This window comes from Dasypus novemcinctus, chromosome 30, assembly GCF_030445035.2.
Source record: "Dasypus novemcinctus isolate mDasNov1 chromosome 30, mDasNov1.1.hap2, whole genome shotgun sequence".
NCBI lineage: Eukaryota > Metazoa > Chordata > Mammalia > Cingulata > Dasypodidae > Dasypus > Dasypus novemcinctus.
Genome location: NC_080702.1, coordinates 39,243,090 through 39,271,068, shown reverse-complemented (window position 1 = coordinate 39,271,068; position 27,979 = coordinate 39,243,090). Strand labels below are relative to the sequence as shown.

General features: G+C 35.7%; 1 protein-coding gene across 1 annotated transcript; it reads left to right on the top strand.

Moving 5' to 3' along the window:
- Positions 1 to 7,131: 7,131 nt before the first annotated feature.
- On the top strand, positions 7,132 to 27,664 carry LOC101429454 (vomeronasal type-2 receptor 116-like). Its single transcript, XM_071212794.1, has 7 exons — positions 7,132 to 7,178; positions 7,819 to 8,110; positions 9,464 to 10,270; positions 10,997 to 11,228; positions 15,106 to 15,805; positions 20,285 to 20,357; positions 27,371 to 27,664. The coding sequence occupies exons 1-7, from the start codon at positions 7,132 to 7,134 to the stop codon at positions 27,662 to 27,664; spliced, it is 2,445 nt and encodes an 814-aa protein (XP_071068895.1).
- Positions 27,665 to 27,979: the final 315 nt, after the last annotated feature.

Here is a 27,979-nt window from a genome sequence, read left to right as displayed (position 1 = left end):
TGTTTTTAAATCAATTTTATTGTCACATATCAATAAAATATAAATTCATTGAAAGTGTACAATCAATGCTATTTGATGTAGTCACATATTTGAGCATTCATTACTTCATTCTTAGAGCATTCTCATTATTCCAATAATAAAAAATAAAAAAAATCATGACCTCTCAATCTCTCTATGCTTCCCATCATACACAACAGCTCTTCTTTTTTCTCTCTATTTTATTTGTATTTATGTTTTTCAAAACTGTCCTATAAACACAATAAACTGTTATCCTTTATGTATGTTTATATTTTGTTCTGTAAGTTCCCCCAGTGTCTTATTTTTTTCACTCTATTTTCAATGAACTTTTAGGTTACAGAAAAGTCTCTTTGAACGTATAGGAAATTCCCATTTCTTCCAATCCTTCCCTTTCTCATATTTTCCCTTATTAAGAACATCTTGTAACACTGATATAAAGAGAGTTGTCACCAGAGGTTCTGAAGGGAGGGAGAGGGAAGAATAGGTACAACATTGGTCATCTTGGGGACATTGGAATTGTTCTGCATGAATTTTCAATGAAAGATACAAGCCATTATAAATGACCAAACCCATAAAATTGCATGGTGCAAAGTGTGAGCCATAATGCTGACTATAGTCTATGGTTTATAGCAATTCTTCAATATACATTCACCAATTGACACAAGTGTTTCACACTAATGAAAGATGTTATTCATAGGGGAAAATATGAATGGGGGAGTTAGAAGAGCCATTGATATTCCCTATGTTTTTGCTCTAACATTTCTATAATCTAAAACTACCTTAAAAATAAAGTTAAAAAGCTCCAAGCTCACACTCTGAAAACTCTATTTATACCTGATTCAGAAGATTTCAAGGCTTTAATCTTCCTCTCAGATTCTAGAATTATCTCCTTTCTGAGCAAATGCATTGCTCAGTACCATGTCAAAAGTTGGAATCTCAATTCCTGACCCCACACTATTCCACATTAGCCTCCTTATCATATCTAGAACCAAGCAACAAATTCTTGGAAAAGTAGTATCATTGAAATTTCAGTCACAAAGTCAGGAATTAAGAAGAGAAAAATTCTATTACTTGGTACGTCTTCTTTAGTCCATCATGTATTGGAAAAGGAGATATTTTACCTCATTATCACCAGGGAAGTAAATGCGATATGATTGCATTTACATTTTGATACCTCTTTCTGCTAATTTTGAACCCATGGACCACAAACATCACATTAAGCTTTGGAAAAATATCCATCTCTATATATCCTCAAATATGAAAGGAACTTGCCAGCATCTATGACAGCTAAATAGCCACAGTGGAGCACAGTGATATGTGACCTTCACTCCTACCTGGAAGGGAAATAATAAGTTCTTGTTTTCTGTTTAGGTTGTCTGTTTCTGGGGTTACATGAGCTCTACTGTCCATAGCTTAAGGGATCATTAACTATCTCTAGTCAGAGAAGGAAAACTTGAGTGTGGTAGACCTTAAATATATGTGGCATTCCCACAACTTAGAACTACTTGCCTTTGAGCATTGATTCACTTGTAAGTGGATGTGCCCGCCTAATGGGCACATATTTAAATTCCCTTCAAAGTCAGTTGCCATACGTCCCCCCTCTTTTTTTAATACCAGGGTAATAGAAATCCATACTTGTTGCATGTGCCATAGATGTTCAATGTGGTAGAGAGTGTGGGGAGCTGTCCAGCTAATTTTCTCTGTCTTATGTTGAGAAAAGATAAGAATTTCCAGGATAAGGCCATGCTCCCACGAAAGTGCAAATATTAGAGGAAAGCAATCTGGAGGTGGAGGAATGGATCAGTATAACTTGTTGATCTATGGGTTTAAGATGGTTTATAAGGACTGAGGTGTAGATACATGTGTCAATTTCAGTAATTCATAATGCACATTTATTTCTACATTGTTCTTAAGTTATTGATTTGTAAGTTTTTTACTTTAGCATGATTGTTTCTTATCCAGGCACAGACACATTGACTTGTGGGTGACTCTGATCAAATGAAAGTCATGCAGACTTGGGTCTGCCATATTGTATATATTGTGTACTACAGTGGGACCTATGTGTTTTAGGATGCCCATCTCTATGGACTCTGGAGTCCATGATCCCAGAATGCTCTTCCGAATTCTTGACCAGCATAAGTCCTTCCTAACACAACATTCTTTTGATGCAATGGGCACTAGTTCATTGAATACACCTATTGTACTGACTAGGCTTAGGCTAAAACTTCCTGGAGAGAAGGAGGTCCCTGGAGCTTTATTATCCGTGGACTTGATGAAATCATAGCACCTATGGGTGAAGAGGATAATCCAAACATGTTTTCAACCATTGGTTTTCACCTGGGCACAGGACCTCAGATGCAGAGCCCAAGGGCAAAATATGTTCAATTCCCCCTATTGCCTTTGAGGATTTGGAAAAGCTTAGCAGAAAGAGGTCATTGAAGAAATTAGGTCCCCTTTCCAGGTCATAATATCCTTCACAAACACACATACACACACACAAACACACGCACACATATATAGGTATATTTACATATATATTTGTTTGTGGCCACAGGAACCATTTCAGCTGTCTGATGAATAATTTGCACACACTTAAAGATTTGGCTGTGATTCATGGAGACACTTCTGTGATGTACCCACTGATTTTTATTTTCCTGCTCCTTCAGCTTCCCCTCTCTGCGTGGCGATTAACTGATCCTAACTGCTTCCACAGAATGAAACCCAGTGTATTTAAGGATGGAGATCTGATTATAGGTGGCTTTTTCCCCCTTTATACATTTCTAACAAATGATGGGATCACCCAGCCTATGAAGGAAGTCTATTTACAGCAGTAAGTGCTTTTTCATTCATTTTCTGCATTATTATTAGGTTGAATGCTGCCTAGGCAATTTGCAGATGGCTCGATCAACATTCTTCACATTACCTGCCCTCCCATTCGCACCTGCTACCCACATCCCAGAATGTGAGTAATTTATTTTGTTTCTTCCCACTGCTATTTTTTCTTTCAAAGGGGAATGAGAATATTCTATTTTTCTTCCTCTTAGTTCCCATGTCTTTCCCTTTTCTGTGCTGGGATACAAGTGGGACAGTCCTCTCCAAAATGCTCCACTCTTCTTGCCTTTCCTCCTGACTCTGCTGCCACAAGCAGTGGATCAAGTAATATGTCTTAGAAAACCTGTCCTTTGGCATTAGAGTTTGGCTAAAAGGTTTCAGGTAAATGTCTGTTCCCCAAACAAGGGTTTGCTAATTATTCTTTCCCCATGGGGATAGTGGCTAATATTCTTACCAAGATGCCCAGGTATCTATATCCCCCATGCATGGTCAGACTTCTTACCGTAGGCAACTGGCTACTGTTTGAAATATTCTGTATCATCACCTCTCAGGCTTCATTCATGCCTCCTCGAACAGCCTGCCTGACCAGGTGTAAGAGATGAATCATTTGTGAGATATTTTCAACTCCAGCTTGATTCTGATTCATGTAGGCATTTAAACAACCTCCGTTTTTAGATTTCTGTGACTGCCAGTTCTATATCTGATGGTGTAATTAATGAATTGATGAAGTGACACTTCAAGGGATCATGTTTCAAAAAAATTGATTAAAAAAATTTCAGGAGATTCCAGCAGATAGCTTCTGCTCATGTGAGAAGAGGGGATTTCACTCAGTAAAATGATGTGTTAATGCTTTTCTGAATGTTCCTGAAGCATATAATTTGCAAGCAGTTCTGCAAAATTTTGACAGGTGATGGAAAGGTTAGAAATTTGGGACCTTTCTCCTTCGAAGGAGTTTGCAGCTAAATTTTCTGTCTTTCCATTTCTGGATATTTGTCTGCCTATCTCTTCCATTCTTTAATACTCCTCCAATGCTTCCCTGCTTATTTCCTCTCCACAATTTTCCAAAATATATTTGTCCCTTTGTCATCCATGACTGATGCGCACACCTCATTCTGAAGGATGCTGCTGGTTGCTGCCATTTAATTCAGGAGTAGAGCTTGGCTCATTCAGGGACATTTTGAGCTGAATTTCCTGGGGTAGAAGGCCAGATTTTCTCATCTGTCCCAACTTGCTTTAAGAACCCTATAAGGCTGAGGGAAAGAGTGGTGTAATGCCTGACAGAAGAGGAGGCACTAACTGCTTTTCTTCTTACACTCTGCTATCCACTCAAACCACCTCAGGGGTGGCAATTTGCCTTTCAGGGCTTTGGCCATTTTTCTATTCACATCTAGGGCTTTTCACTTTTTAAGAATATTGTTGTTAGTGGAATTAACAAGAACATTTTCATTAAAAATTCATTTCATCATTATGTTGTTGCTAGCTTTAAATATTTTTCCGTTAGATATCTTTAAATAAAAAAACAACATGAAATTTCAGTTAAAGTAAATTAGGTATATTTTCTTTTATTTTGAGTGCCTTTCTGGCCATGTCTCCCTAATCTGCAGGTTGATAAATAGATGTGCTTATTCTACTACTTGTGTTTCCTTTGAGAACTGAAAAGATTTTGCCTCAAGTATGTAGTAGATTACCTCATTTTATATTCCAAAATTATTTACTTTCACCACTAATGAAACAGTTCATTATTCCAAGACCAGCTTGATAATGCGTGAAACAGTCACTTAAACACAGATTGGTTCTCCATTTTCTGTTCTGTCCTGTTGATATATCCATATCTTCCAATGCCATTCCCATTCTGTTTAAAATACTGTGCCTAATTAAATATTGCAATTATTGGTTTTTCTGTTATATTCTCCCCTTAGTGTTCTCAATTATGTCAATAATTTCCTGAACTTACCATATTTCCAGAAACCTCAAGCTGTATTAACATTAACTTTTTAAATGTCTCAATGATTTTAAAAAATAGTATATAGTAACATATATACCACCCAGATTTTCCAAATGATATTCACATTATTGTGCTGCCATCACCAACATCCATTACCCAAATGTGTACATCATCTCTAAGAATATATCCATACCCACTAAAAAATAATTCTACCTTCTCCTTCACCTCCTCCTCTGTGCCCTGGTAACTGGTAATCTACTAATTGTGTTACCTTTTTTTTAAAAAATCAATTTTATTGATACATATTCATAAAGCATACAATTCATCAAAAGTGTACAATCAATGATATTTGGTATTATCACATATTTCTGCATTCATTACTTCAATCATTATTAGAAAACTTCATTAATTCAATAATAATACTACTAAACTTTTATAGAACATTTGTAGATTATTGATGTAGTTGTAATATTTTTGGGGATGTACGAGGGATTGAGTGTGGACATCTTACATGGGAAGCGTGTGCTCAACCACTGAATTAGACCCACTTCCCTGTTTGTTATGCATTTACATTCCTCCGTAGAGCTTTGTGGTCTTGTTCACACGTAACAGACAAATTGATTTATAGGTAAATTTACAGTGAATTTATTGTTAAAATATGTCTTAATAATATCAATTATTAATTATATTAATTATTACTTGTATTAAAATATATAAATGAAATTGCCCAATATTATAACATTATTAATATTAAGAATTTATTATTAGTCTATTACTATCATATCTATTTCCCATAAAGCTTAATAAATTATTGATATTATATTTAAACATTGTTAAGAGTTGTATATATTTGATTGACTACTTCCTTATCAATTACAAATATTTTTCACATTTTTTCTTGGGTTTCCTATGTGAACCATCTTGCTTCCAGCAAGATTGTGGTTTGCTTCTTTCTTTCCATTCTTTTTTGCCTGTTATTTTACTGCATTTTGTAATAGGCTAGCAATGCCAGTAAGGTACAAAGCAATCCTGGAATTAACAGACCTGATGCTCCCCTTGATTTTAAAGAGAATGCTTTTTGTTCAGGGATTCTTCAAGCACAGGACATACCGCAATACATGAAGCATATGACATTCTGCATCAGCAAACTTGGCTAATGGTTTTGGATCATTCAGATCATGAATGGGGAGAGTATTAGACGTGCAGATCAGCCCCTGTGTGGGGGTAATCCTTCCATGCCTGACCTTCAGCCACCTCCAATTTTGATTCACTATCTTTGCATTAAGGAAAGTCTAATTTCTCAGTTTATGTGCATTTTTGTTTTTGTGTTTAATCATATTAAGAAATTCTCTTCTCCTAAACAAATATATTCAGTTAGATGCTCAATGTTCTTTAATGCTTCATCTACTTATTTGAGTGTGTACTTTTTTGTCATTGCAGAAAAGTGAAGACTGATAAACTATTAACTAATTCGCTAATAGTATTTTTTATGATTATTCCGTATTATTTTCTGCTTGGTGTTTGTCATGGCTACGGTGCTCCTTCTTTTTCTATATTGTGGAAGAGATTCCTACTAGATAATTCATTTTTTTCCATAGGGACTATACCATCCTACTTCCTTGTAAAATGTGTTTATAAGACACATGTAAAGAAAAATGAAAACTTGAAAGCCAAAGTGTGTAGCTATAAAGATACCCTAGTTTACTAAAGTTAATAACCATAATTAACCAGAGGTAAGTATATTTATATATGGATGAGGATAAAATGCATCCTTAGGAATTGAGCAGTACATTTGTAATTAAAAAAAGTTCATATCTTCAAAAATGAATAGCAATTATTATAAATATATAAATATATAATATCCTCAAACAAATAAATAATGAAACAAGGTATAAACAAGGCAACATAGTGAGAAATTTCAATATTTCTCTCTAAAATGACAAGATATATCTACTAAACATAAATTATATTTGAAAAATTTGACAAGTTTGATTGATTGAGCACATGTGGAAACCTGTGTCCAACTGTTGAAATATACAGTAAGCGATAGCTATTAGTGTGTTAATCAAGCCTGTGAAAAAGGATGTTTGAAATGGATGCAGGAGACTTTTGTTCTTGGAAATTCAGTTGCCAGGTAAAAATATGAAAGAAATTTCATTTGTCCTGCAAAAGGAGTTATTAATAAAGGAAGTGGAACTGTGCACAAATCAACAATGAAGATGAAAAGAGTAAGGGTCATATGAAGGGAGTACAAAGGAAGATCTTGGATTAATTGTTAGTATTATTAGGAATGTAATATTTTGATTAAGAAATGGTTAAGAGACTTTCTAGGCACCATGACACCTTTCCCTTTAGTACACTACAGTGTTTCCAGTCCTGTTAGGTACAGGTAGGGATCACCTTGCACTTCATCAGTTTTCTTCTCCCAAATATTCCTGCCTTGCATGATTCTTCCTATTCTGTGCTCTGACATTCTTCCCAGTATGTCACCGTTGGAAGAGGGCATGTCCACAACTTGATGGGGTAGAACCTAAGGCTAATTGATTATCAGTCTTCTTGTGGACACTTCTCACCAAACAGATGTTACGCCCCTCTGCCTCTCTCATCCAATTCTGCTTATGCTGTGGAACTGAACTTTTGAAGAGATATACCCTTCAGTTGGAATTACTCTAAACTCATAACAATAATCCTGCTATTATATAAACCATTTAATAATGTGATAATGTGAAAAAATAATTCTTGTTTCCTGATATAAAGAATAAATTAAAAATTCTTTATGAATTTTTTCACTCATTACACTTTCTTTTGTATATAGTATCATCTTCCTCCAACGATTCAAAATTCAGTCATAGCCTTCAAATGTCTTTTAGCCCTTTTAGGATTAGCTGATTTCCAAGGCTTCAGAAGAACTAATCTAGAATGAGTCCATTTGTGCGTTCATCCTTAATTTGGTCATTTTATTGACTTTGAATAGAATCATGATTTGAGTCTTCTGCCTAAATATAACTTTGCATTCCATACAGGTTTCAGACCAAGAACTACCAGTATGTTCTGGCCTTGGTTTTTGCTATTGAAGAGATCAACAGGAACCCCCATCTTTTGCCCAACATTACTTTGGGATTTGATCTGTACAATTCACTACACAGTGAACAGAGGACGTTGGAGAATCCCATTATTTGGCAATCAGGGCTGGGCAAGGACATTCCTAATTACACCTGTAGGAAAGAGAGCAAGTCTGTAGCAGCCCTGACAGGAACAACATGGGCAGTTTCTGCCCAGATTGGGACACTGCTGGAACTCTACAAAATTCCACAGGTGAGCCTCAATAGATGGGAGGGAAGATAAATTAATTTTTCCTTTGCTAATTTCAGGGACCTTAAAAGAAAAGGTCAAATGAAGAAATTGTGTTTACTCATATCTCAAAGGGTACAGCCAGTACACAGTGACATGGTGGGATGTTCACATGTCATTTTCTAGAACATATGTGAAACCAAGTGAGTAAGAACCAAAGGAGTTTCCTAGACTGTTGAGACTGATCAAGTAGTTTCCAATATGCTCTCAGGGATTGGGAGATTATTAGAAAGTAAGAAGAGCAAATCTTTCCTTTTTACTTTTTAAAACATTTTTTAATGAACGAGTGAGTAGGATTTACAACTCTTCTGAGGCTCTAGGCCCAGCTGCAATATGGTCATTCTTGACGTTCAAGTCTCCTGGATATGCACCAACCCCAGTGCCAACCACAGGTCCAGTAATAGTGACAGAAGAGGCATGTGTAGAAAGGTCACATCTGAGTCCACCTCTATCACATTGAGGAACACAAATTCCAAAATAGGGTCCACTGACAAGGCACTGAACTCCAGAGTCAGCTGTCATGATTGTAGACCTGTGTGTCTCTGTAGCCCTCAGGAGCACCAGTACCTGGAGTAGTATCTACTTCCCAGGTCAGCTAACAGGGCGGTTGAAGATGGTCAACCACCACAACTAGGAATTGAGAGTGCCTACAACTCAAAGTAGGAGAATCACATCCATCAACCATGTGGGATCTGAGTGCCCTCTTGATATAGAGGTGGAGTGGATTTCACCAATCTAGGGTCCACAGGATGGAGAGGTAAAATATGGATTAGAGTGAAATTACTGGTATTCTACTAAAGAAATATTCTTACTAGTGATGGAAGAAACTGTAGCATTGATCTGGAAAAAGTGGGCACTATAGTTGCTGAGGTCAGGGAGAGTGGAAGAGAGATGGGATGTAGGGGCATTTTGGGGACTTGGAGTTGCCCAAAATTATATTGCAGGGACAGATGCTGGACATTAATATCCTGCCATAACCACTGAATGTACTGGTGGGAGAGTGTAAACTAAAATGTAGACTCTAATCCACATGGTGCAGCAGTACTCCAAAATGTATTCACCAAATGCAGTGAATGTGCTACACTGATGAAAGAGGTTGTTGACGTAGGAGGAATGGTGGATTGGGGTGTTGGGTATGTGGGACTCTCATATTTTTTAAGGTAACATTCTATGTGATCTATGTATCTTAAAAACAAAAGACAATTTAATAAAAAAATAAAATAAAAAAATAATACATTGTTTAATATTCATCAGGGCTGATTTTGTGCTTCTGACCAATCTTCTTTCTCATACCGGCTCTTTCACGCCTACCTTTAGCTTGCTTTTGGCCTCTATGACCCACAACTGAGTGATGATGGCAAGCGGTCATCTCTTTATCAGATGGCCCCCAAGGACACAACTCTGGCCCTTGCAATGGTCTCAGTGATGCTCCATTTCAGCTGGAACTGGGTGGGACTAGTCATCTCAGAAGACAAGAGAGGTGTGAAGTTTCTTTGGGACTTGAGGGCAGAGATGGACAAAAATGGAGTCTGTGCAGCCTTCTTGGAAATGATCCCTGTCACTGAGAGGACAATTAGCTCAAAAGACTGGCAATATCATTTACGCATCAGAGAATCATCAGTGAATGTGACTGTCATTTACGGTGATTCCGACTCCCTAATGGGATTGAGCTTTTGGAGATGGAGACTCTTAGTTTTAGGGAAAGTTTGGGTTACAACCTCACAGTGGGATTTTACCACCAGTGAGAGAAACTTTTTACTTGACTCACTCCATGGGGCTCTCATTTTTTCACACCACCTTGCTGATATGCCTGGTTTCAAAACTTTCATCCAGACAGTTAAACCTTCAAAATACCCAGAAGACTTTTACCTCACTAAATTGTGGTATGTCTCTTTTAATTGCTTGGTTTCTGAATCTGACTGTAACACTCTGGAGAATTGTCCTCCCAATGCCTCCTTGGAGTTGTTGCCTTGGTGGCTATTTGACAACGACATGAATGAAGGAAGTTATAATGTTTATAATGCAGTGTATGCTGTGGCTCAGAGCCTTCATGAAATTCTTCTTCAACGAGTAGAAATACAGTCAGTGGAAAATGAAGATGGACTGGTGGTTTACCCTTGGCAGGTAATACCTCTTCCATTGAACAGCATGTGTATTTCACTACATGTCATAATCATAAATTTCTTGGAATGCAGCATATGCTCAAGTCAGGAAGTTTAGGGTTGTTTCTAGATAAGTGCAAGAGATGACTTGCTTGTTCACTGTCTAGGAGGTAAATCTAGCCCTATGCAGAAATGGTAATGAACAGGAAGGTGCCAATGGCAGGGAGGGAAGGAGTTATTAGTCAATGGCAATGCTTCTTGTTACTAAGGCCCTCAACATTCTGCCCACTTAAAGTTTTAATATAAAATACCTAGACCACTTCCATTGAACAATTGCATGACAGCAGGGACAAACTAGTTTTTGAATTAGCTTTAGGCACTTTGTTAGATACTGTATATAAATTATATCATTTAATTCTGCAAGCTCTTCAGATATTGATGGCCTTGCTTGGGGAGAATTCAGTTAGCAATTGAGAGTGTTTAGATTTGATTCTTCTAATAATGTTTGTCTGTATCCCACACTCACAGATTGTTTTCATCTCGTTGTATTTGGAGTTTTCCCCTGAAACTTAATATTTTATGCTATGACATTTTAGTCCTCCTTAAGGTTTCTTTTTTTTTACTTAATTGAATGTTAATAATAAAATTGCCTTAGGAAGCAGGGATTACAGAGGATCAGGGATATTCTGACCTTGGTGATCTGTCCTTGATCAGAGGACACACTTCCTCACAGGCGTGTCTCTTTTAGCTGCACCCATTTCTGAAGAACATCAAATTTAACAATCCTGCTGGTGACCCAGTGTATTTTGATGATGAAAGGAAATTGGAAGCCAGTTATGACATTCTCAACTTTTGGAATTTTCCAGAAGGTTTTGGATTTAAAGTTAAAGTAGGACATTTTGACTCAGCTGTGCCACGAGATCAACAATTGTCTATATCTGAGGAGGTGATAGAATGGGCCACAGGATTTTCAGAGGTGGGTAGGAACCAATTACCATGCATAGTATTACAACAAAATATCAAAATTCTTGTCATGGAGATTATAATAGGCAAGTTTCTCTAAGGAAACAGAATCAACAGGAGATATCTGTGAATAGTATGAGATTCAGTAAAAATTCTCTCATGTGCCATGGGGATAGCCAAGTCCAGATTCTGCAGGCAGGCTGAAAACAGGGGCTCCAATGAAGGTACCATGAAGGCCCTTGATCAGTTCCCAGGAGATGTTGCCTGTCCAAACAGGAGCTGGGAAATTCTCTCCAAATCTTGAAATCAATTCCTGTTTTAAGGTAGTCTGATTGTAAAAAACCTTATTCATTGTTGACAGAAATCTCCCTGGTGGATTTTACATGTAATCAGCCTCATTTATGCAGTTTATTACATGATGATTAACATCCATAAATATCCTTTATAACAATTAGCCCAGAGTTTACTTGACCAAACAGTGACCGTGTTAATACATTAACCTAACCAACACAGAGGCTTTATACGCTCCTTCCAGCTAAGTACATGACCAGATTATTAGTTTAACCACTTACCATTCCACGTGATAAATTTTCTCACCTACTATCAAAGCATGGAAAAAGAAAACATTTATTTAAAGATACATATCTAAGTTATTATATTTCATATCATGTAATAAACCTGATATCTTATCAATTAATTTGACTTAGGTATTTGAAATTTAAATTTGTTGGTGCTCCAATACTTCAACCTTCTAAATACTGGTGAATTATATGTTCACTGTTAAGAGCATGTATCTGATTTCTTCCCAGACTCCCAAATCTGTATGCAGAGAGAAGTGATCTCCTGGATTCAGGAAATCCTTTCAGGAGGGAAAGGCTGCCTGTTTTTTTCTTTGCACCCCCTGCCCAGAGAATGAGATTTCCAATGAGACAGGTAAGTTTATACCCACAAAAAGTCCCCAAATCTCCTTTATATCCCCAATTCATACAAGGTATTAGAAAGAATCTGGAGGACAACTACAGAGACAAAATTCTTCCTTCCTTTGTATAGTAATTTCATTTTTACAATAAAAAATATTTCCCTTTGAAAATATTTCCCAATTCTCTGCCCAGAACTAGCTTATTTGAGTCATTGTTCAGACACATGTAAGGCCAAATAGTCTCTAGGAATCCCTTTTGTTGATGCCACCAAATTAATACACCTTTCCTCCCTCTCTTGGAATTTAGTACATGGTGTTACAAGTATCTGATTTCCATATTGAGTGAAAGCTTGTTTAGATTATATTTAAGTAATGTGTTTAGACCTTCCTCAGTTTCTGTGCCTAAAACTGTTCATGACACAGAGCAGCTGCTCAGAATGTTTGGGAATGATTTTAGAAATATTTATTTCTATTGTGTACAAAATGAGGATGATCTAATGTACCCTTAATGAGGAGTTTTAGTTTCCACTCTCCTCAAGTTCCCAGGTAATTGGGGAGAAAAACATAGACTTTTTTGGTCCATGCTTAAAGCACACAGTGAATGTTTGAACAGGAACCTATTGACCCGTACCTGCATTGAGAGGACGGGTCTCATGGGTTCTTCAGAGAGGTAGGAACTTAGTATTATATAAAATGAGTGAAGGGAGGAATAAAATCTTGGCCAAATTATTATAAATGAAGAAAAGGAAACCACCACTGCATATAATATTCAGAGATTCAGAGTACCCGAAAAGAGTTTCAATGTGACAGGATCACACAGAATATTGAGGATGGGGTTTGAGATATGATGTAGAATAGTCTTTATTATTCTTTTCGTAATATAATTAACGTCTTGAAATTATTCATATTCATGATATTAAGTTATAGAATCACTTCTATGGTGGTAAATTTCTAAGTTTCTTTTGGTGATTAGTATGCAATTTAATTCCCTGAAATGGTTACTGTTGTTTCAGCTTTTTGAAACATGTTGTTCTAATGATATAACCTGGATTTAGTCAACTTGGGAAAATGATTCATGTACACATTGGTTATAAGCAAGTTTGAGTAAATGCTCCATGTGCACATGTAAAAGAATAGTATATCTACAAAGTCAATTCCCACACATTTGGAGATTAAGAAATACACTATTAAATAACCCATGGTTTAAAGTAAATAGTATGATGGGATTTATGAAATGTTTAAAATTGAAATTGCCACATTTCATGTCTTATATGATAAGGCTAAAGGTATCCTCAGAGAATGATGTTTAATGTTAAATTTTATATACCTATGTATGTATTATTAGTATGCATATTTAAATGTAAAAAAATCTGATGTTTAAGTATCACGAGCTAAAATAATAACATTAGAGTAAACATAAAGATAGTGGAAGACTGAAAATAATAAGTATAAAAAGAAAATGTAATAAAAGACAAATATGAAAGAATAAAACTCAAAGCTAAATCTAATGAAAGACAAATTGTTAGATAATGATAAATTGATAGATAATGATAAAAAAGTTGCATAATAAATAGTGAAAAGACTTAAAAGTGGGATGTATGTACAGAAATATTAAATCATAAAGGATAGTAAAAATAACTTCATTTCAATATATTTGAAAATTTAAATGAAATTCTCAAATTTCCCCAAAAATAAAGGTTAAGTGTCCCAAGAAAAATGGAAAATCTGAAAATATTCGTATCTACTTAGGATATTAAACCATAGTTTAAAATGACATATCTACTAAAAAAATTGGGGGACCAATGACTTCACTGAAAAATGCATCCAAACTTTCAAGGAAAAAAGAATCCTTATCTACTCAAACTTTTCCAGATATTAGGAAAATGTGGAAAAATGCACATTTAATTATACTAGAAGAGCTTAACATTGGTACCAAAATCTGATAACATTGCTGTAAGAAATAAAATATTTAGGTCAATTTTTCTCTTGACACTAAACTCACATTTGCCGTTAAGAAAAGCTGCAATCCAAATCCAGCTATATAACATAAAGAACTTATTGTGATGAAGTTTATTTTATGCAAAATAAATCGGTACATGAGCACCTCGAAAAGGAGAAACCATCATTTCAAAAAAATTTCAGGAAAACATTGAATAAAAGTGAGCATCCATTCAATATTTAAAAATAAATAGCAAAACCATTGTTTACCAAATTAGAAATAGAAAGGAACAACTTAAGTTGGATAAAATCTGTAAAATAGATCTAGCCAGTGAGAAATCATTCCTAGCATATATAGAGTGCTTTTACTAAAGCACAAGAGAGACAGAAAATATAGCAATAAAAAGGGCATGGCTTGAGCACAAGCTCTTTCCTCAAAAACATCTTGAAATGTCCAATGAACATATGAGCTCGTGTTCAGATTAATTACTCTCCAAGAAATTCCAAACAAAAGTCATAGTGAAAAAGCTCCAAGCATCCCCCATAATAGCAAAAATTAAACAACATCCACATCAAGGGTCTAAGAGAACATGGTAGAACTGGAAAGAATGTTGATTGCTGGAGTTTAAACTAGTGTAACTAGTTGGAAAAGTGGATGGCATTATTTACAAAGATGAATGTTTAAGTAGCTTATGGCCCAGTAATGGAACATCATATTTGTACTGGATGTCTAAAGATGCCCTTATGAGTATATGTTATCCACCAGTGTACAAGTTTTAAGAAGAACTGAACGAAAACTCAACATTGAATGAAAAGAGCAACTCCTATCCAATTGAAGGTCTGAATGTCGAAAGAAGGTCAGAGCTCTAAGAGAAAGTTTGAGGGAAGAAAAATAAACAGATTATAACACACACTTTCTTGAAGTCAATGCAAGTTGACAAAAATGGATAAAATTACCCAATGTGTTTCTTTTAGGGACTTATAAATAAGTTAAAATTACTGAACATGAGCTGATGACACATTGCTTTTCTCACCAGATATGGATGAGTGTGTGAAGTGTGCAGGTCATGAGCATGCAAACAGTGAGAGAAATCACTGCCTCCAAAAAGCTGTGACCTTCCTGGCTTATGGAGACCCTTTGGGGAAGGCTCTGGTCTGCACTTCTCTTTTCTTCTCATTCCTCACTGCTGTTATTCTTGGGGTCTTTGTGAAGCACAGAGACTCTCCTATAGTCAAGGCCAATAACAGGATCCTCAGCTACATCCTGCTCATCTCCCTCAAGCTCTGCTTCCTCTGCTCCTTACTCTTCATTGGTTGCCCAAACACAGCCATCTGCATCCTCCAACAAATCACATTTGGAATTGTGTTTACTGTGGCTGTGTCCACTGTTTTGACCAAAACAATCACTGTGGTTCTGGCATTCAAAGTCACTGCTCCAGGGAGAAGAATGAGGCAGTGGCTGGTTTCAGGGGCACCTAACGTTGTTATTCCCATTTGCTCCCTGATCCAGATGACACTCTGTGGCATCTGGCTGGGAACCTCTCCCCCATTTGTTGATAAAGATGCACACTCTGAGCCTGGTTATATCATCATCGAGTGCAATAAGGGCTCACCCACTGCCTTCTACTGTGTCCTGGGATACCTGGGCTGCCTGGCTTTTGTGAGCTTCATTGTAGCTTTCCTGGCCAGGAACCTGCCTGACACCTTTAATGAAGCCAAGTTCTTGACCTTCAGCATGTTGGTGTTCTGCAGTGTTTGGGTCACTTTCCTCCCTGTCTACCACAGCACCAAGGGGAAGGTCATGGCAGCTGTGGAGATCTTCTCCATCTTGGCCTCCAGTGCTGGATTACTAGGCTGCATCTTTGCCCCAAAGTGCTATATTATTTTCTTAAGGCCAGATAGGAACACTCACCATGGGTTATGGAATAAAACACATTCTGGGGGAAATAAGTCTTCTTAAGTTTTATCTCATTTGGTTCCTAAAACAAATAGGGGGACTGATGAAAATCTATTCCATGCTTGCATTCAGGTATTAGATAAAAATATAATGTAATTTATCCTCAATTAACACATGAATTTCCTACATTCTCTCAAAGTGTTCAGGAACACCTCTTTCAGCCATCTACATTTTTAACTTTAAATTATATTTTTGTTTCCTCATATCAAATACACTCATGAAGATGGGTACTTTGCATTCATTTTGCGTGTAATTACTTAATTTACACATATTCTCCCACTTTGTTTTGCACTTCTGTTTTCCTAATTTCCCTTATAAACACTATCAACATTTCCTTTCTTTCATCTCTTTATGGTAGTCTTAGTGATCCAATACCATTTATGGACTATTCCTTATTATCTCCCAGTTTTCCATGACCAGATTTTAAGAATAATAGATTCTTATATATAAACAACTCATTTTTCTGAACTTCCTAATGTATTTATTTGACTTTTCCCCTCTTGAACAAATACCACAATATTTTACTATGCTCAGTATGATTACCACTTGTATTTTATAATTGATAGTACATTTCCTTCATAATTACTGCACCATTTCTGGATTTGTTGGAGAGAATAACCTCAATATGTCTAAGCGACTCAAAAGCGTGTCTGGCAGAAATGCTGATTGTAGGGAGGAATGATCTAAAAAAAATGGGATTTGTGTTCTCCTTTCTAGCTTCTGTAGATTCCAGGTTTGATCGTATAGAGAATGCAGAAAGCTTTATGGGCTGAGCATTAGGTTCTGAAATGCAGTGTGTTTAATGGTTTACTCTGATTTCAAGAAATAATCATGGCATATTATTCCATTTTATTAGTTGTAAAACTTATGATTCACTTTGCAATTCAGAATCTTACTTAAATTAGAGGTCCTAATTGAGAACATATTTTAGAGATGATTTCTAAGAATATTTGACATTTTTTTCTGAGAAAATAACATATTCTTCTTTTCCAATTATTGAGAATTGAATTACTTACTAGTATCAATTAACTCAGAATCAAATTTTATTCTCAGCCTTAGCAAGTAGATCAAAGGATTTGAATCATTTTCCACCCCATTGTGTTGAATATCTCTTTCTCTTTTATTAGCCAAGTATGTAAATATTGAGGAAAGAAATTGAGAGAGAAGGAGGAAAGAGAAAGTCAGAAAGAAAGTGAGAAAAGAAGGGAGAGAGGGAGGGTGGGAGGGAGGGAGGAAGGAAGGAGGGAAGGAAGGAAGAAAGGAAGGAAGGAGGGAAGTAAGGAAGGAAGGAGGGAAGGAAGGAGGGAAGGAAGGAAGGAAGGAGGGAAGGAATGAATGAGGGAAGGAAGGAAGGAAGGAAGGAAGGAAGGAAGGAAGGAAGGAAGGAAGGAAGAAAAGAGGTAATGTAGGGTAAGAACTCTTGTAAATAAAATCAAATTCATTTTTGGAGATGCAACTTTCTGCCCAATGGAAATACAGTGGTAATGATGATGTTCAAGATCCTTTCTTCTTACTCACATTGTTCATTTTCAAATAGCCTTTTTCAAGATCTATATCTCTGAGATTTCACATAAATGTAATGGGCCTGTTTTATAAGCCTAGACCCTATTTGGTCTTTGAAAATTCTCTTAATCTCCTAAACTTCAATATAATACCACCTGTCATGCTTATCTAATATAAAGTGCTATGTGGATCCAACAAATTGATGACTGCCTTTTGAAGTGAGGTTCTTTGAAAAAGTCTTATGGATTAATTTTTAAAATTTACATAAATACTGCTTTATGAGAAAAAATGCAACTGGAAGAGGAAGGACAAGCACTAAAATTAATTAAGTACTGTGCTGTATACTTTCTGTTTGCCCATCTGCATCCATTCTCCAGCCTTCTCCTCCAGGAAATCATGATGGAAAAAACAACTCCTTAAGTAAGGAGGAATGGTGTTGGTACCTAAGACTGTTTTTGTTTATTTTCTTTCATTTGACCTTTGGAAATGGCTTGTCAGAAGCTATATTAAAATACTATTAGATTTGGGTTGGAAATATATTTAAGTTATTGATTAATTTTGGGAAAGCTCATATATTTGCAACTGGCAAGTTTTCTCTCTCAGGGTTTGGCTATCTCTTTCCATTCTCTCCTCTACTCATCACCATTCATTGATAATTTAGGTATATATGTGTATTTTGTATATATATATTAATACATATAAGGGTAATAAATTCTCCTTTTTGTTGTACGTAATATGAAGGTCTTTTTTATCTCTGCTACATTTTCAAAGGTTATTCATATTGTATACAAAAAGCATTATTTCTCTTACTTCTTGGTTCACATATTTCTTTAGGCAAATTCTCCTTTCCTTTTCTTTCCAATTCTTTATCTCTATTATTCCTTTATTTGTTTAATATGATGTGTAGTCTTAGAGTTGCTCATGGAACTCCATCTATTTCTCATGTCTTAAGTGGAAAATTTGTCAAAGATTTCATGATCACCTACGGTGACTATGGCAAATTGTTTTATCATAACCATTTAAGATAAAAAAAACTATTTCTTTCATTCTAGATTGTTCAGACGTTTATAATGATTTGGACAATATATTTTTGACTTTCCTCACAGTGTATATTTTTTCCTTTACCTGTTAACTTAAAAAATTTCATTAATAAGACTTAATATGAATTGTTGAGAAAAACTTTAATGGGCCATTCTGTGATGTTCTTCTATTAGACTGGAGTAAATTTGCATGAAGTGTTATTGTATTTGTTTAAATTTACATTAGCCTATAATTTTTCTTTCTAGTGTTATCCTTATTGGATTTTTAAGCATACAAATGAGAATAAAAATGTTTGTTAAATGAATGGATGGAAGAAATGACTGGATAGAGGGATGGATGAATGGAGAGAGAGAGTCAAAGGGAAAAAGTTGGAATGATTTGATGGATGAATGAATGGAGGAAAAGATGGAAAGAGAGAGGAATGGACAAAGGACTACATAGAGGAATAGAAGGAGATTAGTACAACTGATAAATAGAGAAACTGAATGAAGGTAGAGTGAGATGATAACACTGAACGGGTGAGCAAATAGAGGATGAAGATACAGAATATCTAAAATAAAATCAGTCTAACTGTTGACTGTCTTTATAAAGATAGACCCTGTGATGCTCTTATGCATGCTGTCATAATTATATAAGGTCACTGCATAACTTGGATCTCTTTTGGTTTCAAACAATAGAAAACAGAACTTAAATTTGCTTTAGCAGAAGAATGAAGTTGATTGCATATATAAATTATATCTTCTCCATCAATCTTGAAATGTACTTACTCCCATTGCTAAAATTGGGTCACATGCTCATTTTTGACCCATGGACTGCTCTAGGTAGAAAGGAATATTCTAATAGTTTAAGACAAAAGAGCTGATGCCAGGTGTGTAGGTCAGTTTGATAGCACCCAATCACCTATTTTCTGCACAATGAGAAAGGAACAATTCCCTCAAAATCTGTGGTTTTAGAATTGGAATAAGACTCACCTAGATATTGGGAGCTAGTCAACGATTTTTAAAAGCATATACATTATTTCATTTTAAAATTCCAACCATGGTGTTAATACCAATATGTTAATTGTACTGAAATGTTGTTAAAGAGCATGTCTGCATGTATCATATTATATCACACCCACAAATTAAATAACGTCTGTTTTATTAAGAACAAATCCTTATGGCAATAAGAGCTAAAAACAAAGCAAAGAGCACTGTATAAAATAAAGTGTCCACAGTCTAGGAGAAAATATTCTTAATACATATACCTGGAAAACTCCCTGATGCATTAATATATGCTGAATACCTCCAAACAGCCCACATCAGAAATGGACAAAACTTGAAAAAAATTTGCAATTTATCATATAAAATGACCAACAGTACTTATAAATTAGCTTAATGTATTAAAAGCCTTGATGACCACAATATATTCTAACCCACTAGAATGGCTAAAAGTGAAATCTTTTCCTTTTCAAAATGAAGAAAAGAACCAGGTGATGACAATAAACAGCTTATAATTTTTAGACTGATCTATTACTTCTTTTTTCAAATGAATTGGCTATTTTATCCATCTCCATATGTGTGCTTCTGGGAAGAGAATAAAGAGAATTAAAAATGAAAGAGTAGAATGATATCTGAAATCATCTGGTAAACTTCTAAGATTCTCAGGAATTATTGAGTCCAGGGAATATTTTAGTATATTTCCTCCTATATTTTATGTATTTAATTTACTTCCAGCAAGTATCAGGAACACTGGTCTGAATCTGAGCAAAAGGATGCTGTAATCTGTACCCTTTGTCTTACAGATGAGGTAACTGGTCCCCAAATCACAGCAAATTAGTTGTGGGAACAGTAAGCAATATCTACTCTTAAGTGAAATTTATTTATTAATCCCTTCATTTTTCCTTCATCATCATCATCAGTAAGAAGAGGTGGTTCAAAAGGTCTTATCACTTTCTTCATGTACTATTTTGCCTATACCAAAATGATAAGCTATATTCTTTTGAGCACTCTTGTACAACGTGTGCCACAATGTGCAAAATGTTTTCTATGGGGGGAAAAATACAGAACTTTAAAAAAAAATAGGGCTTTTATTAAAGTCACAAATCATAAGCAAATATGTTCAAGGTCACCGTAATTTTAGAGCAAAGCCTCCTGTCTGACACCTTTGGGGAACTTGTGAACCACTTATCAAAGGTATTCATCTCTGTTTCTATAACTGCAGGATTTGGACTCAGATAGAAACTAATAATCCCAGAAATGAAAAATCATTCCTAGTATAGATAGTGCATGGATAAGCACTCCAACACTCCTAGCACTGGAGGTTCTCACAGTTGAGATATAGACTAAGCTAATAAATAAACATTAATTATTTTCTGCACCAAGAACCAGAGCAAGATCCCATCACTACAAGTAGGGTGATCAACTGCAGGCAGAAATCAGTAGCTCATCAACCCAGCATGGACTGGGTGAGTAAGTTGTCTTTCCACATGAGTGTGGGTGGTGGAGGTGGCCAGTGTAAAGATCTCAGATTTATTCATTTTAGGTATCATCTTAATCCACTTTTGCACACCTCTCTCACCTGAAACATTTTTAAATGAATACATTTGCTTAGTAAAAATTACTAAAATGGAAGTTGCGATCAGATTTCTTTTGAGTCTAATTTAAGTGAACATGATTATATTCCCAATACAGTATTATTGAATCATAAGGCATCACTCTCAAAAGTGAAATTATGAGTATAAATCCCCAAATCTTCAGAGGAAATGTTTTCTGCACACATGGCCTGGTGAATAATAGACATCAATATATTAGTTGAATAAATTTGTAATGTGTAATAATTTTGTTATGTATTCATTTCGAGTGCATACATTCCTTCATTTACTCAACATATATGATATTAGTATCTTTAAAGTATTGTGTCTTGTGTATATACATAAGTGAACACAATAGATCCTCAAGCTGTCCTCATGTATGTAGTTGAAAAGATGATGTATGGCATTGGACTGTGAAGGGAAATTGAGGGTGCAATGAGAGAATGGAGGGGAATGTATACACCTAGTTACAGCAAATAAAGGAAAAAGACAAACAAGAGAAGGTACCTGGAGAATGAGCTGGAGTAGGGCAGAAACTGGCACTTAGGAGTAGGCAGGGGAAAGGGGAAGACACGTAGAAAAGATAATTATAAACATCAGGATATCCTAAGCATAGGCCATGAGATTGTCATGTACAGGATGAAAATAAAATCGCTGGAAATTAATGAGGAGGGAGAAGAGGTGAGTTGAGATAGCCCCTGGTCAGATTGTACTGATGGTGTAGTTCATTTAAGGCTTTGATCTTTATGCTAAGAACAAGGAAGGCCATTGGAAAATTGACAAGAGGAGTGGGAGCTGTTTGTTAAAAAGGCTGTCATTTTGGTAGCAAATAATGATTTAGAGTATACTTAACAACAGTGAATTATATAGGTAAAAGGCAAAACTTTAGGTTGCATAGGCTATTCGAAAAAAAAAAGTAAAAGTTTTTATGATAAAACATGGAACACAGTGAGCCTTTTTGTAGACAAAAGACTACAATTAATAGTGCAAGTATAAGAATGTTCTTTCATGAATTATAACTAATATATGGCATGTTTAATAAAAGGAAATTATAGGCTGCTAATAATAATAACCATGGGAAATATTTCACAGGCATGTTTTATTGGGTGGTTTTTTTTTTTAAGATTTATTTATTTATCTCCCCTCCACCCCCACCCCAGTTGTCTGTTCTCTGTGTCTATTTGCTACGCCTTCTTTGCCCACTTTTGTTGTTGTCAATGGCAAGGGAATCTGTGTTTCTTTTTGTTGCATCATCTTGTTGTGTCAGCTTTCTGCATGTGCGGCACCATTCCTGGGCAGGCTGCACTTTCTTTCACGCTGGGTGGCTCTCCTTAGAGGGCGCACTCCTTGAGCGTGGTGCTCCCCTATGCAGGGACACCCTGCGTGGCATGGCACTCCTTGTTCATATCAGCACTGCACATGGGCCAGCTCCACACGGGTCAAGGAGGCCCGCGGTTTGAACCATGGACCTCCCATGTGGTAGACGGATGTCCTAACCACTGGGCCAAGTCTGCCTCCCTATTGGGTGTTTTAAACGAAGTAATTCATGTCATTTTTTTTAGGTGTCTAGAACATAGACTCCCTCATTACTACTGTTAAAATACAGGACATTATAAAACGGTGCTATCTTCAGTTGTAATCAATGTTTCACACCAATGGGAGAGACTGGAGGTGGGTTGCTGTAGGGAAGTCCTATATTTTCTGCATGAATGCTCTGAAAAATCACAATTTATTTATGAATTATTAAAAATCATCTTATATATTCCCCAAATGAAATGGATCTGCCACAATGATGAAGAAGGTTGTTGATATGGGAGGATTGGTGGTGATGAGGTGTGGGGTACGTGGGAACCTCTTACATTTTTTTTTTTTTTTAATTTTTTATTTTTTATTGACTTTGTAATAATATTACATTAAAAATATATATGTGAGGTCCCATTCAACCCCACCCCCCCACCCCCCCTCTCCCCCCCCCCAACAACACTCGTTCCCATCATCATGACACATCCATTGGATTTGGTAAGTACATCTTTGGGCACCTCTGCACCTCATATACATTGGTTCACATCATGGCCCATACTCTCCTCTATTCCATCATGTAGGCCCTGTGAGGATTTACAATGTCCGGTGATTACCTCTGAAGCACCATCCAGGGCAGTTCCATGTCCCGAAGACGCCTCCACCTCTCATCTCTTCCTGCCTTTCCCCATACCCTTTGTCCATTATGTCCACTTTTCCCAATCCAATGCCACCTCTTCTATGTGGACACTGGATTGGTTGTGTCCATTGCACCTTTATGTTGTAACTTTTTTTGTGGTATATGTATTTTCAAAAAATACAATAAAAATACATGCATTTGCAAAATTTATCTTATTTGTTATATTTGGATTTTCATAGAATGTGAAGTCATATAATGCAGGGTTAGATATAAAATATCTCTTGAAATAAACCCTTGGTAACTCTTTAAAATTTTGTTAAAATATGGCAATATGAAATGTTATTATTTACAAGCAGCACCGTATACCATTTTGCCAGACTTTTACATACATATTCAAGGAGTGAGTAGAAAATACTGCATCCAATTTTTCTAGATTCTTAATGCAGATTTAAATGAGAAACCAGAAAACTAAAAATGGTAAAACTAAACAAGAATTAAGGTTTCTGAATAAATTACATAAACAAACAAGTATATTTTGAGGAACGGTATGGTCAAAAGCATTTAATAGTGGCTGCAAATGTGTGAAAAGCCCAGAGCAAGGCTTTAAAAAAATACAAGGCCAGGAAAGGAAGTAGGGTCAAAAGTGCACCTTCATGTAAAATAATTTTCATAGGTTTGATTGAATTGCTTACACTTTTATGTTTCCATTGTATGATTATATAAATATTTTCATTCTGTTATATTACTAGGAAGTCATATAGCTTAAATATTATTAAAAATTTGCTTTTTTTGGTTAAAAATTCATGAAATTAAGTTTTATTCAAGAAAAACCTACTCTGCCCTCCTCATAAGGGATGGAGAGGAAAAATACAAAGAAGACCTTTTTATATAAATAGCTGATGAAAAATGCAAAGAGATACAAATTATATGCATTAGTGATATTCCAAGAATGTAAATTCTTGACATTTAAATTACATATTTAAATGCCAGAAGGAAGCTTGGAGCTGGCAGAAGAAAGCATCACAGAACTTAAAGATATTTAAAATGAGATAATCTGAGAAGTACAAAGACATGAGAATTATTAAAAACTAAAATAACCTGACATCTCAGGGGCACTGTCAAGCATACTTATATTCAAAATGTGGGAATCCCAGAAGGAAAAGAGAGGATATTCAAAGAAATATGGACACAGAACTTCCTAAATTTAGCAAAAGCCCAGAGAACATCAAATAGGATAAATATGAATAAGAATACACCCCTTCATAGAGTGATCATGAAATCAAATGCTTAGGACAAGGAGAGAGTACTGAAAGCTGCAAGAAAAAAAACAACATCTCATGTCCAAGGAAGTCCCAATTAGATGGAATGCCAATTTCTCATCAGAAACCTTGGAGGCAAGAATGGGGCAACCTGAAATAAGTAATGTGTTTAAAGAAAAAAAACTGCTAGCCAAGGATTTTATCACTAGATAAAAAGTCCCTTACATCACACTTTCTACAAAAATCAGTCACAAATGCATCAAAGACCTAAATATAAGAGCTATACTTATCAAAATTCTAGAAGAAGAAATGGGGAAATATCTTCAAGTCCTTATGTTAGGCAATGATTTCTTATACTTTCCACCCAAAGCACAAGGAACAAAAGAAAAAATATATATCAGGACCACATCAAAATTTAAAAAGAAAATAACATTTGTGCTTCAAAGTATTTTTATCATGTAAATCAAATGACAACTTATGCATTGGATGAAAATATTTAGAAACCACATATCCAAAAAGGGCTTAATAGCCAGAATATATAAAGAAATCCCTCAACTTACCAACCAAAAGTTCAATTAAAAATGGGGCCACACAACTCTCCAAAGAATATACACAAAGGTCCAGAAAGCACCTGAAAAGATGCTCAATGTCATTAGTTGATCACAAATTCACATCTATTGGAAGGGCTGATTTGGGGCAAAAAACACAGAATGTAACAAGTGTTGGAGAGGATGTGAAGAAATAGGAATATTCAATCATTGCTGGTGGGAATGTAAGATGGGGCAGCTGTTGTGGAAGACAGACTTTGGATGTCCTTGCAATCCCACTACTCTGCATATACTTAAAATAATAAGAAAAAAAAGGCACTTGAAGAGATGTTTACACACTGCTGCAAGCTGTTGGCAGTGGGGTGGTATAGTTTTTTACCCAATTCTTCTGGCTTAGTTTTTCAGCTTGAGAAAAAATGAATGTGAGATAAAGAGTATGGAGGTAATATTTTAATTTGAGGGAAACATGACATTCTGAAAGAGGATTTTATGTCTGCTTATTAAATATATGTTTGTGTCTCACTTTCTTTATCAAGAACTCAACTCTGCTGTTAAGGCAGAAGTGGAAATCTTGCGTCTCAAAGGTTCTAATTGAACTTTACTGAATCATGGTTTATATATGTTGGTAGAAAGTATGCAGAGATAGGCCCAATTTTCAAAAATTCCCAGAATTCATTTTTTTCAATAAGACTCTAGCTCTCCTACTTTTGTATCTAAGCTTGACTCAGATAAATTAACATTTATTTTAGCAAAGAGAATGTATGGTGAGTATCAGCAAGCTTCAAGACACCTTGAAGTGTTTCTACTGCTCTTTCTGGAACCCTGATATTGTATTTGAACAATTCCAGGCAGGTGATGATACAAGTGCAGTAATAGCTCACTGATATCATCAGAAGAATCAGCAGCTTCTTATTTCTAGGATTTCTTCAGATATTTGAAAACAGCCTTCATGATCACACTGCTTTTACAGGTGATTTAAAGGAAGTGTATGAAAAATTGATTATTTCTGAGTCTCCATTATGGGTAAGCAGTAGTTCTTGGATGGACATGTAGGTTTGTTTTTGAATAAATTGTGCCATGACTCAGGATATACCATTCCTAGGAAAAAATCAGCAGGATTCTAAACTCTTTTTTAAGTCATCCTTTTGCCATGAAATTTGAAAGTTCTTGTAAAAATTAAGTCTAGAAATTTAATCATAGCATCAGTATACAAGTTACCCACTAACAGTACCTTCAATGTTTAAGAAATTTAGAAAAAAAAAGGCAGTCATTTTTTACAGGAATAGAGTCTTATTTATTTTCCATTAACATAATACAGAACACGCAACTCATTCCTGTACTCCATTGCATAAAATAACTTGCAAATGGAAATCATTAGTGTAAAATATAAGATGTCAAAAGCAACTATTTTCTTTAGTAATAAAATGAATGACTTCACCTTTTCCTTCAACATATTTATTAGGGTTATATGTGACACTTCTTATGTAGGTCTTAGTATCAGAAAGTTTAAAGAATCATGATTTCTATCTCTGAGTGTTTGAGCCCTGAAATCACAGCATTTCTTCAATCCAGGACCAAGAAAAAGTTTTGGCATTCCGCTCAGAAGTAATTTCAAAGCCCCTTTATGTCTTTATTCATAAGACTGTAGATGAAGGTGTTCAACATGGGTGTGAACACAGCATACATCACTGAGCCTGCTGCACTTGCATGTGCTTTATGCAGCACAAAAGCACTAAGATACGCTCCTAGATCATACAGTAAAATAAGGGGAAAATTCTTAGATGAGATGCACAGGTGGAAAATGTTTATATTTCTGCAGAAATGATGAGATTACACATATGAAGGGAACAATCTTAGAATAGGAGTAAATGATGCCAATCAATGGTCCTCCACCCAGCAGCCCAGCTGCAAAAAACATCACTACATCATTGATGAAGGTCTCAGATCAGGCAAGTTAGGTCATCTGATTATATACTCAGAAAAAGTGGTGGATTTCCAAGTGTTTACAAAATGATAGTCACAAGACTATTAAGCTTTCTATCAAGAAATGCAGGCACTCACTATCCAAGAACCCAGAATAAGGAGGATACAGAGCTGGGTTTGAGTGATGACCATGTATTGCAGGGGTTGACAGATGGCCTTGAAGCTTTCACAGGCCATTGTATTAATAAGCATATTGTCCAACCCTCCACAGAAAATGAACAAGTATATCTTGGTGAGCAACTTTCATAGGTTATCACACTTCTGTGCTTCTTGATACTCAGCAGCATCTTCGTGGTGGTAGAAGAATAAAACAAATGCCAGAAAAAGTCAGGTTAGAGAGGAAGAAGTACATGGGTGTGCAGAGGTGGGAGACTTTGACAGTGGCCAGGACGATGAACACATGCCCAAAGATAGTGGCAACAAACATGGACAAGAAGAGGCCAAAGACAAAGTCAAAGGACTGGAATTCTGGTTACTCTGAGAATCCCAAAGAAGAAATTCTAGAATTCGTGTTACATTTCCTGTCTCCATCTGCTTGGTGTGACTATCCAGAAATAGAGAAAGGACATGACTAACATTTTTTTTAAAATGTGAGGGGACTGGGGGGTGGGGGTGGGGTACATAGGAATCTCATGCTTTTTAATGTATCATTTTTTGTGATCTATGTATCTTCAAAAAATACAATTAAAATAAATGAATTAATGAAAAAAAAGACTAACATATTCATAATTCATATTTTGTAGAGAAGTAATTAATTTCTAGATTTTGTTTATGAAACTGATCCCCTTTTAGAGTATCCCATGAGCACTATTTAACTAAATATCCCTGACCCACTTTCAGTTAATTTCCCAGTTCTACATTGTATGGATTTTAAGTGAAATTCATCCATT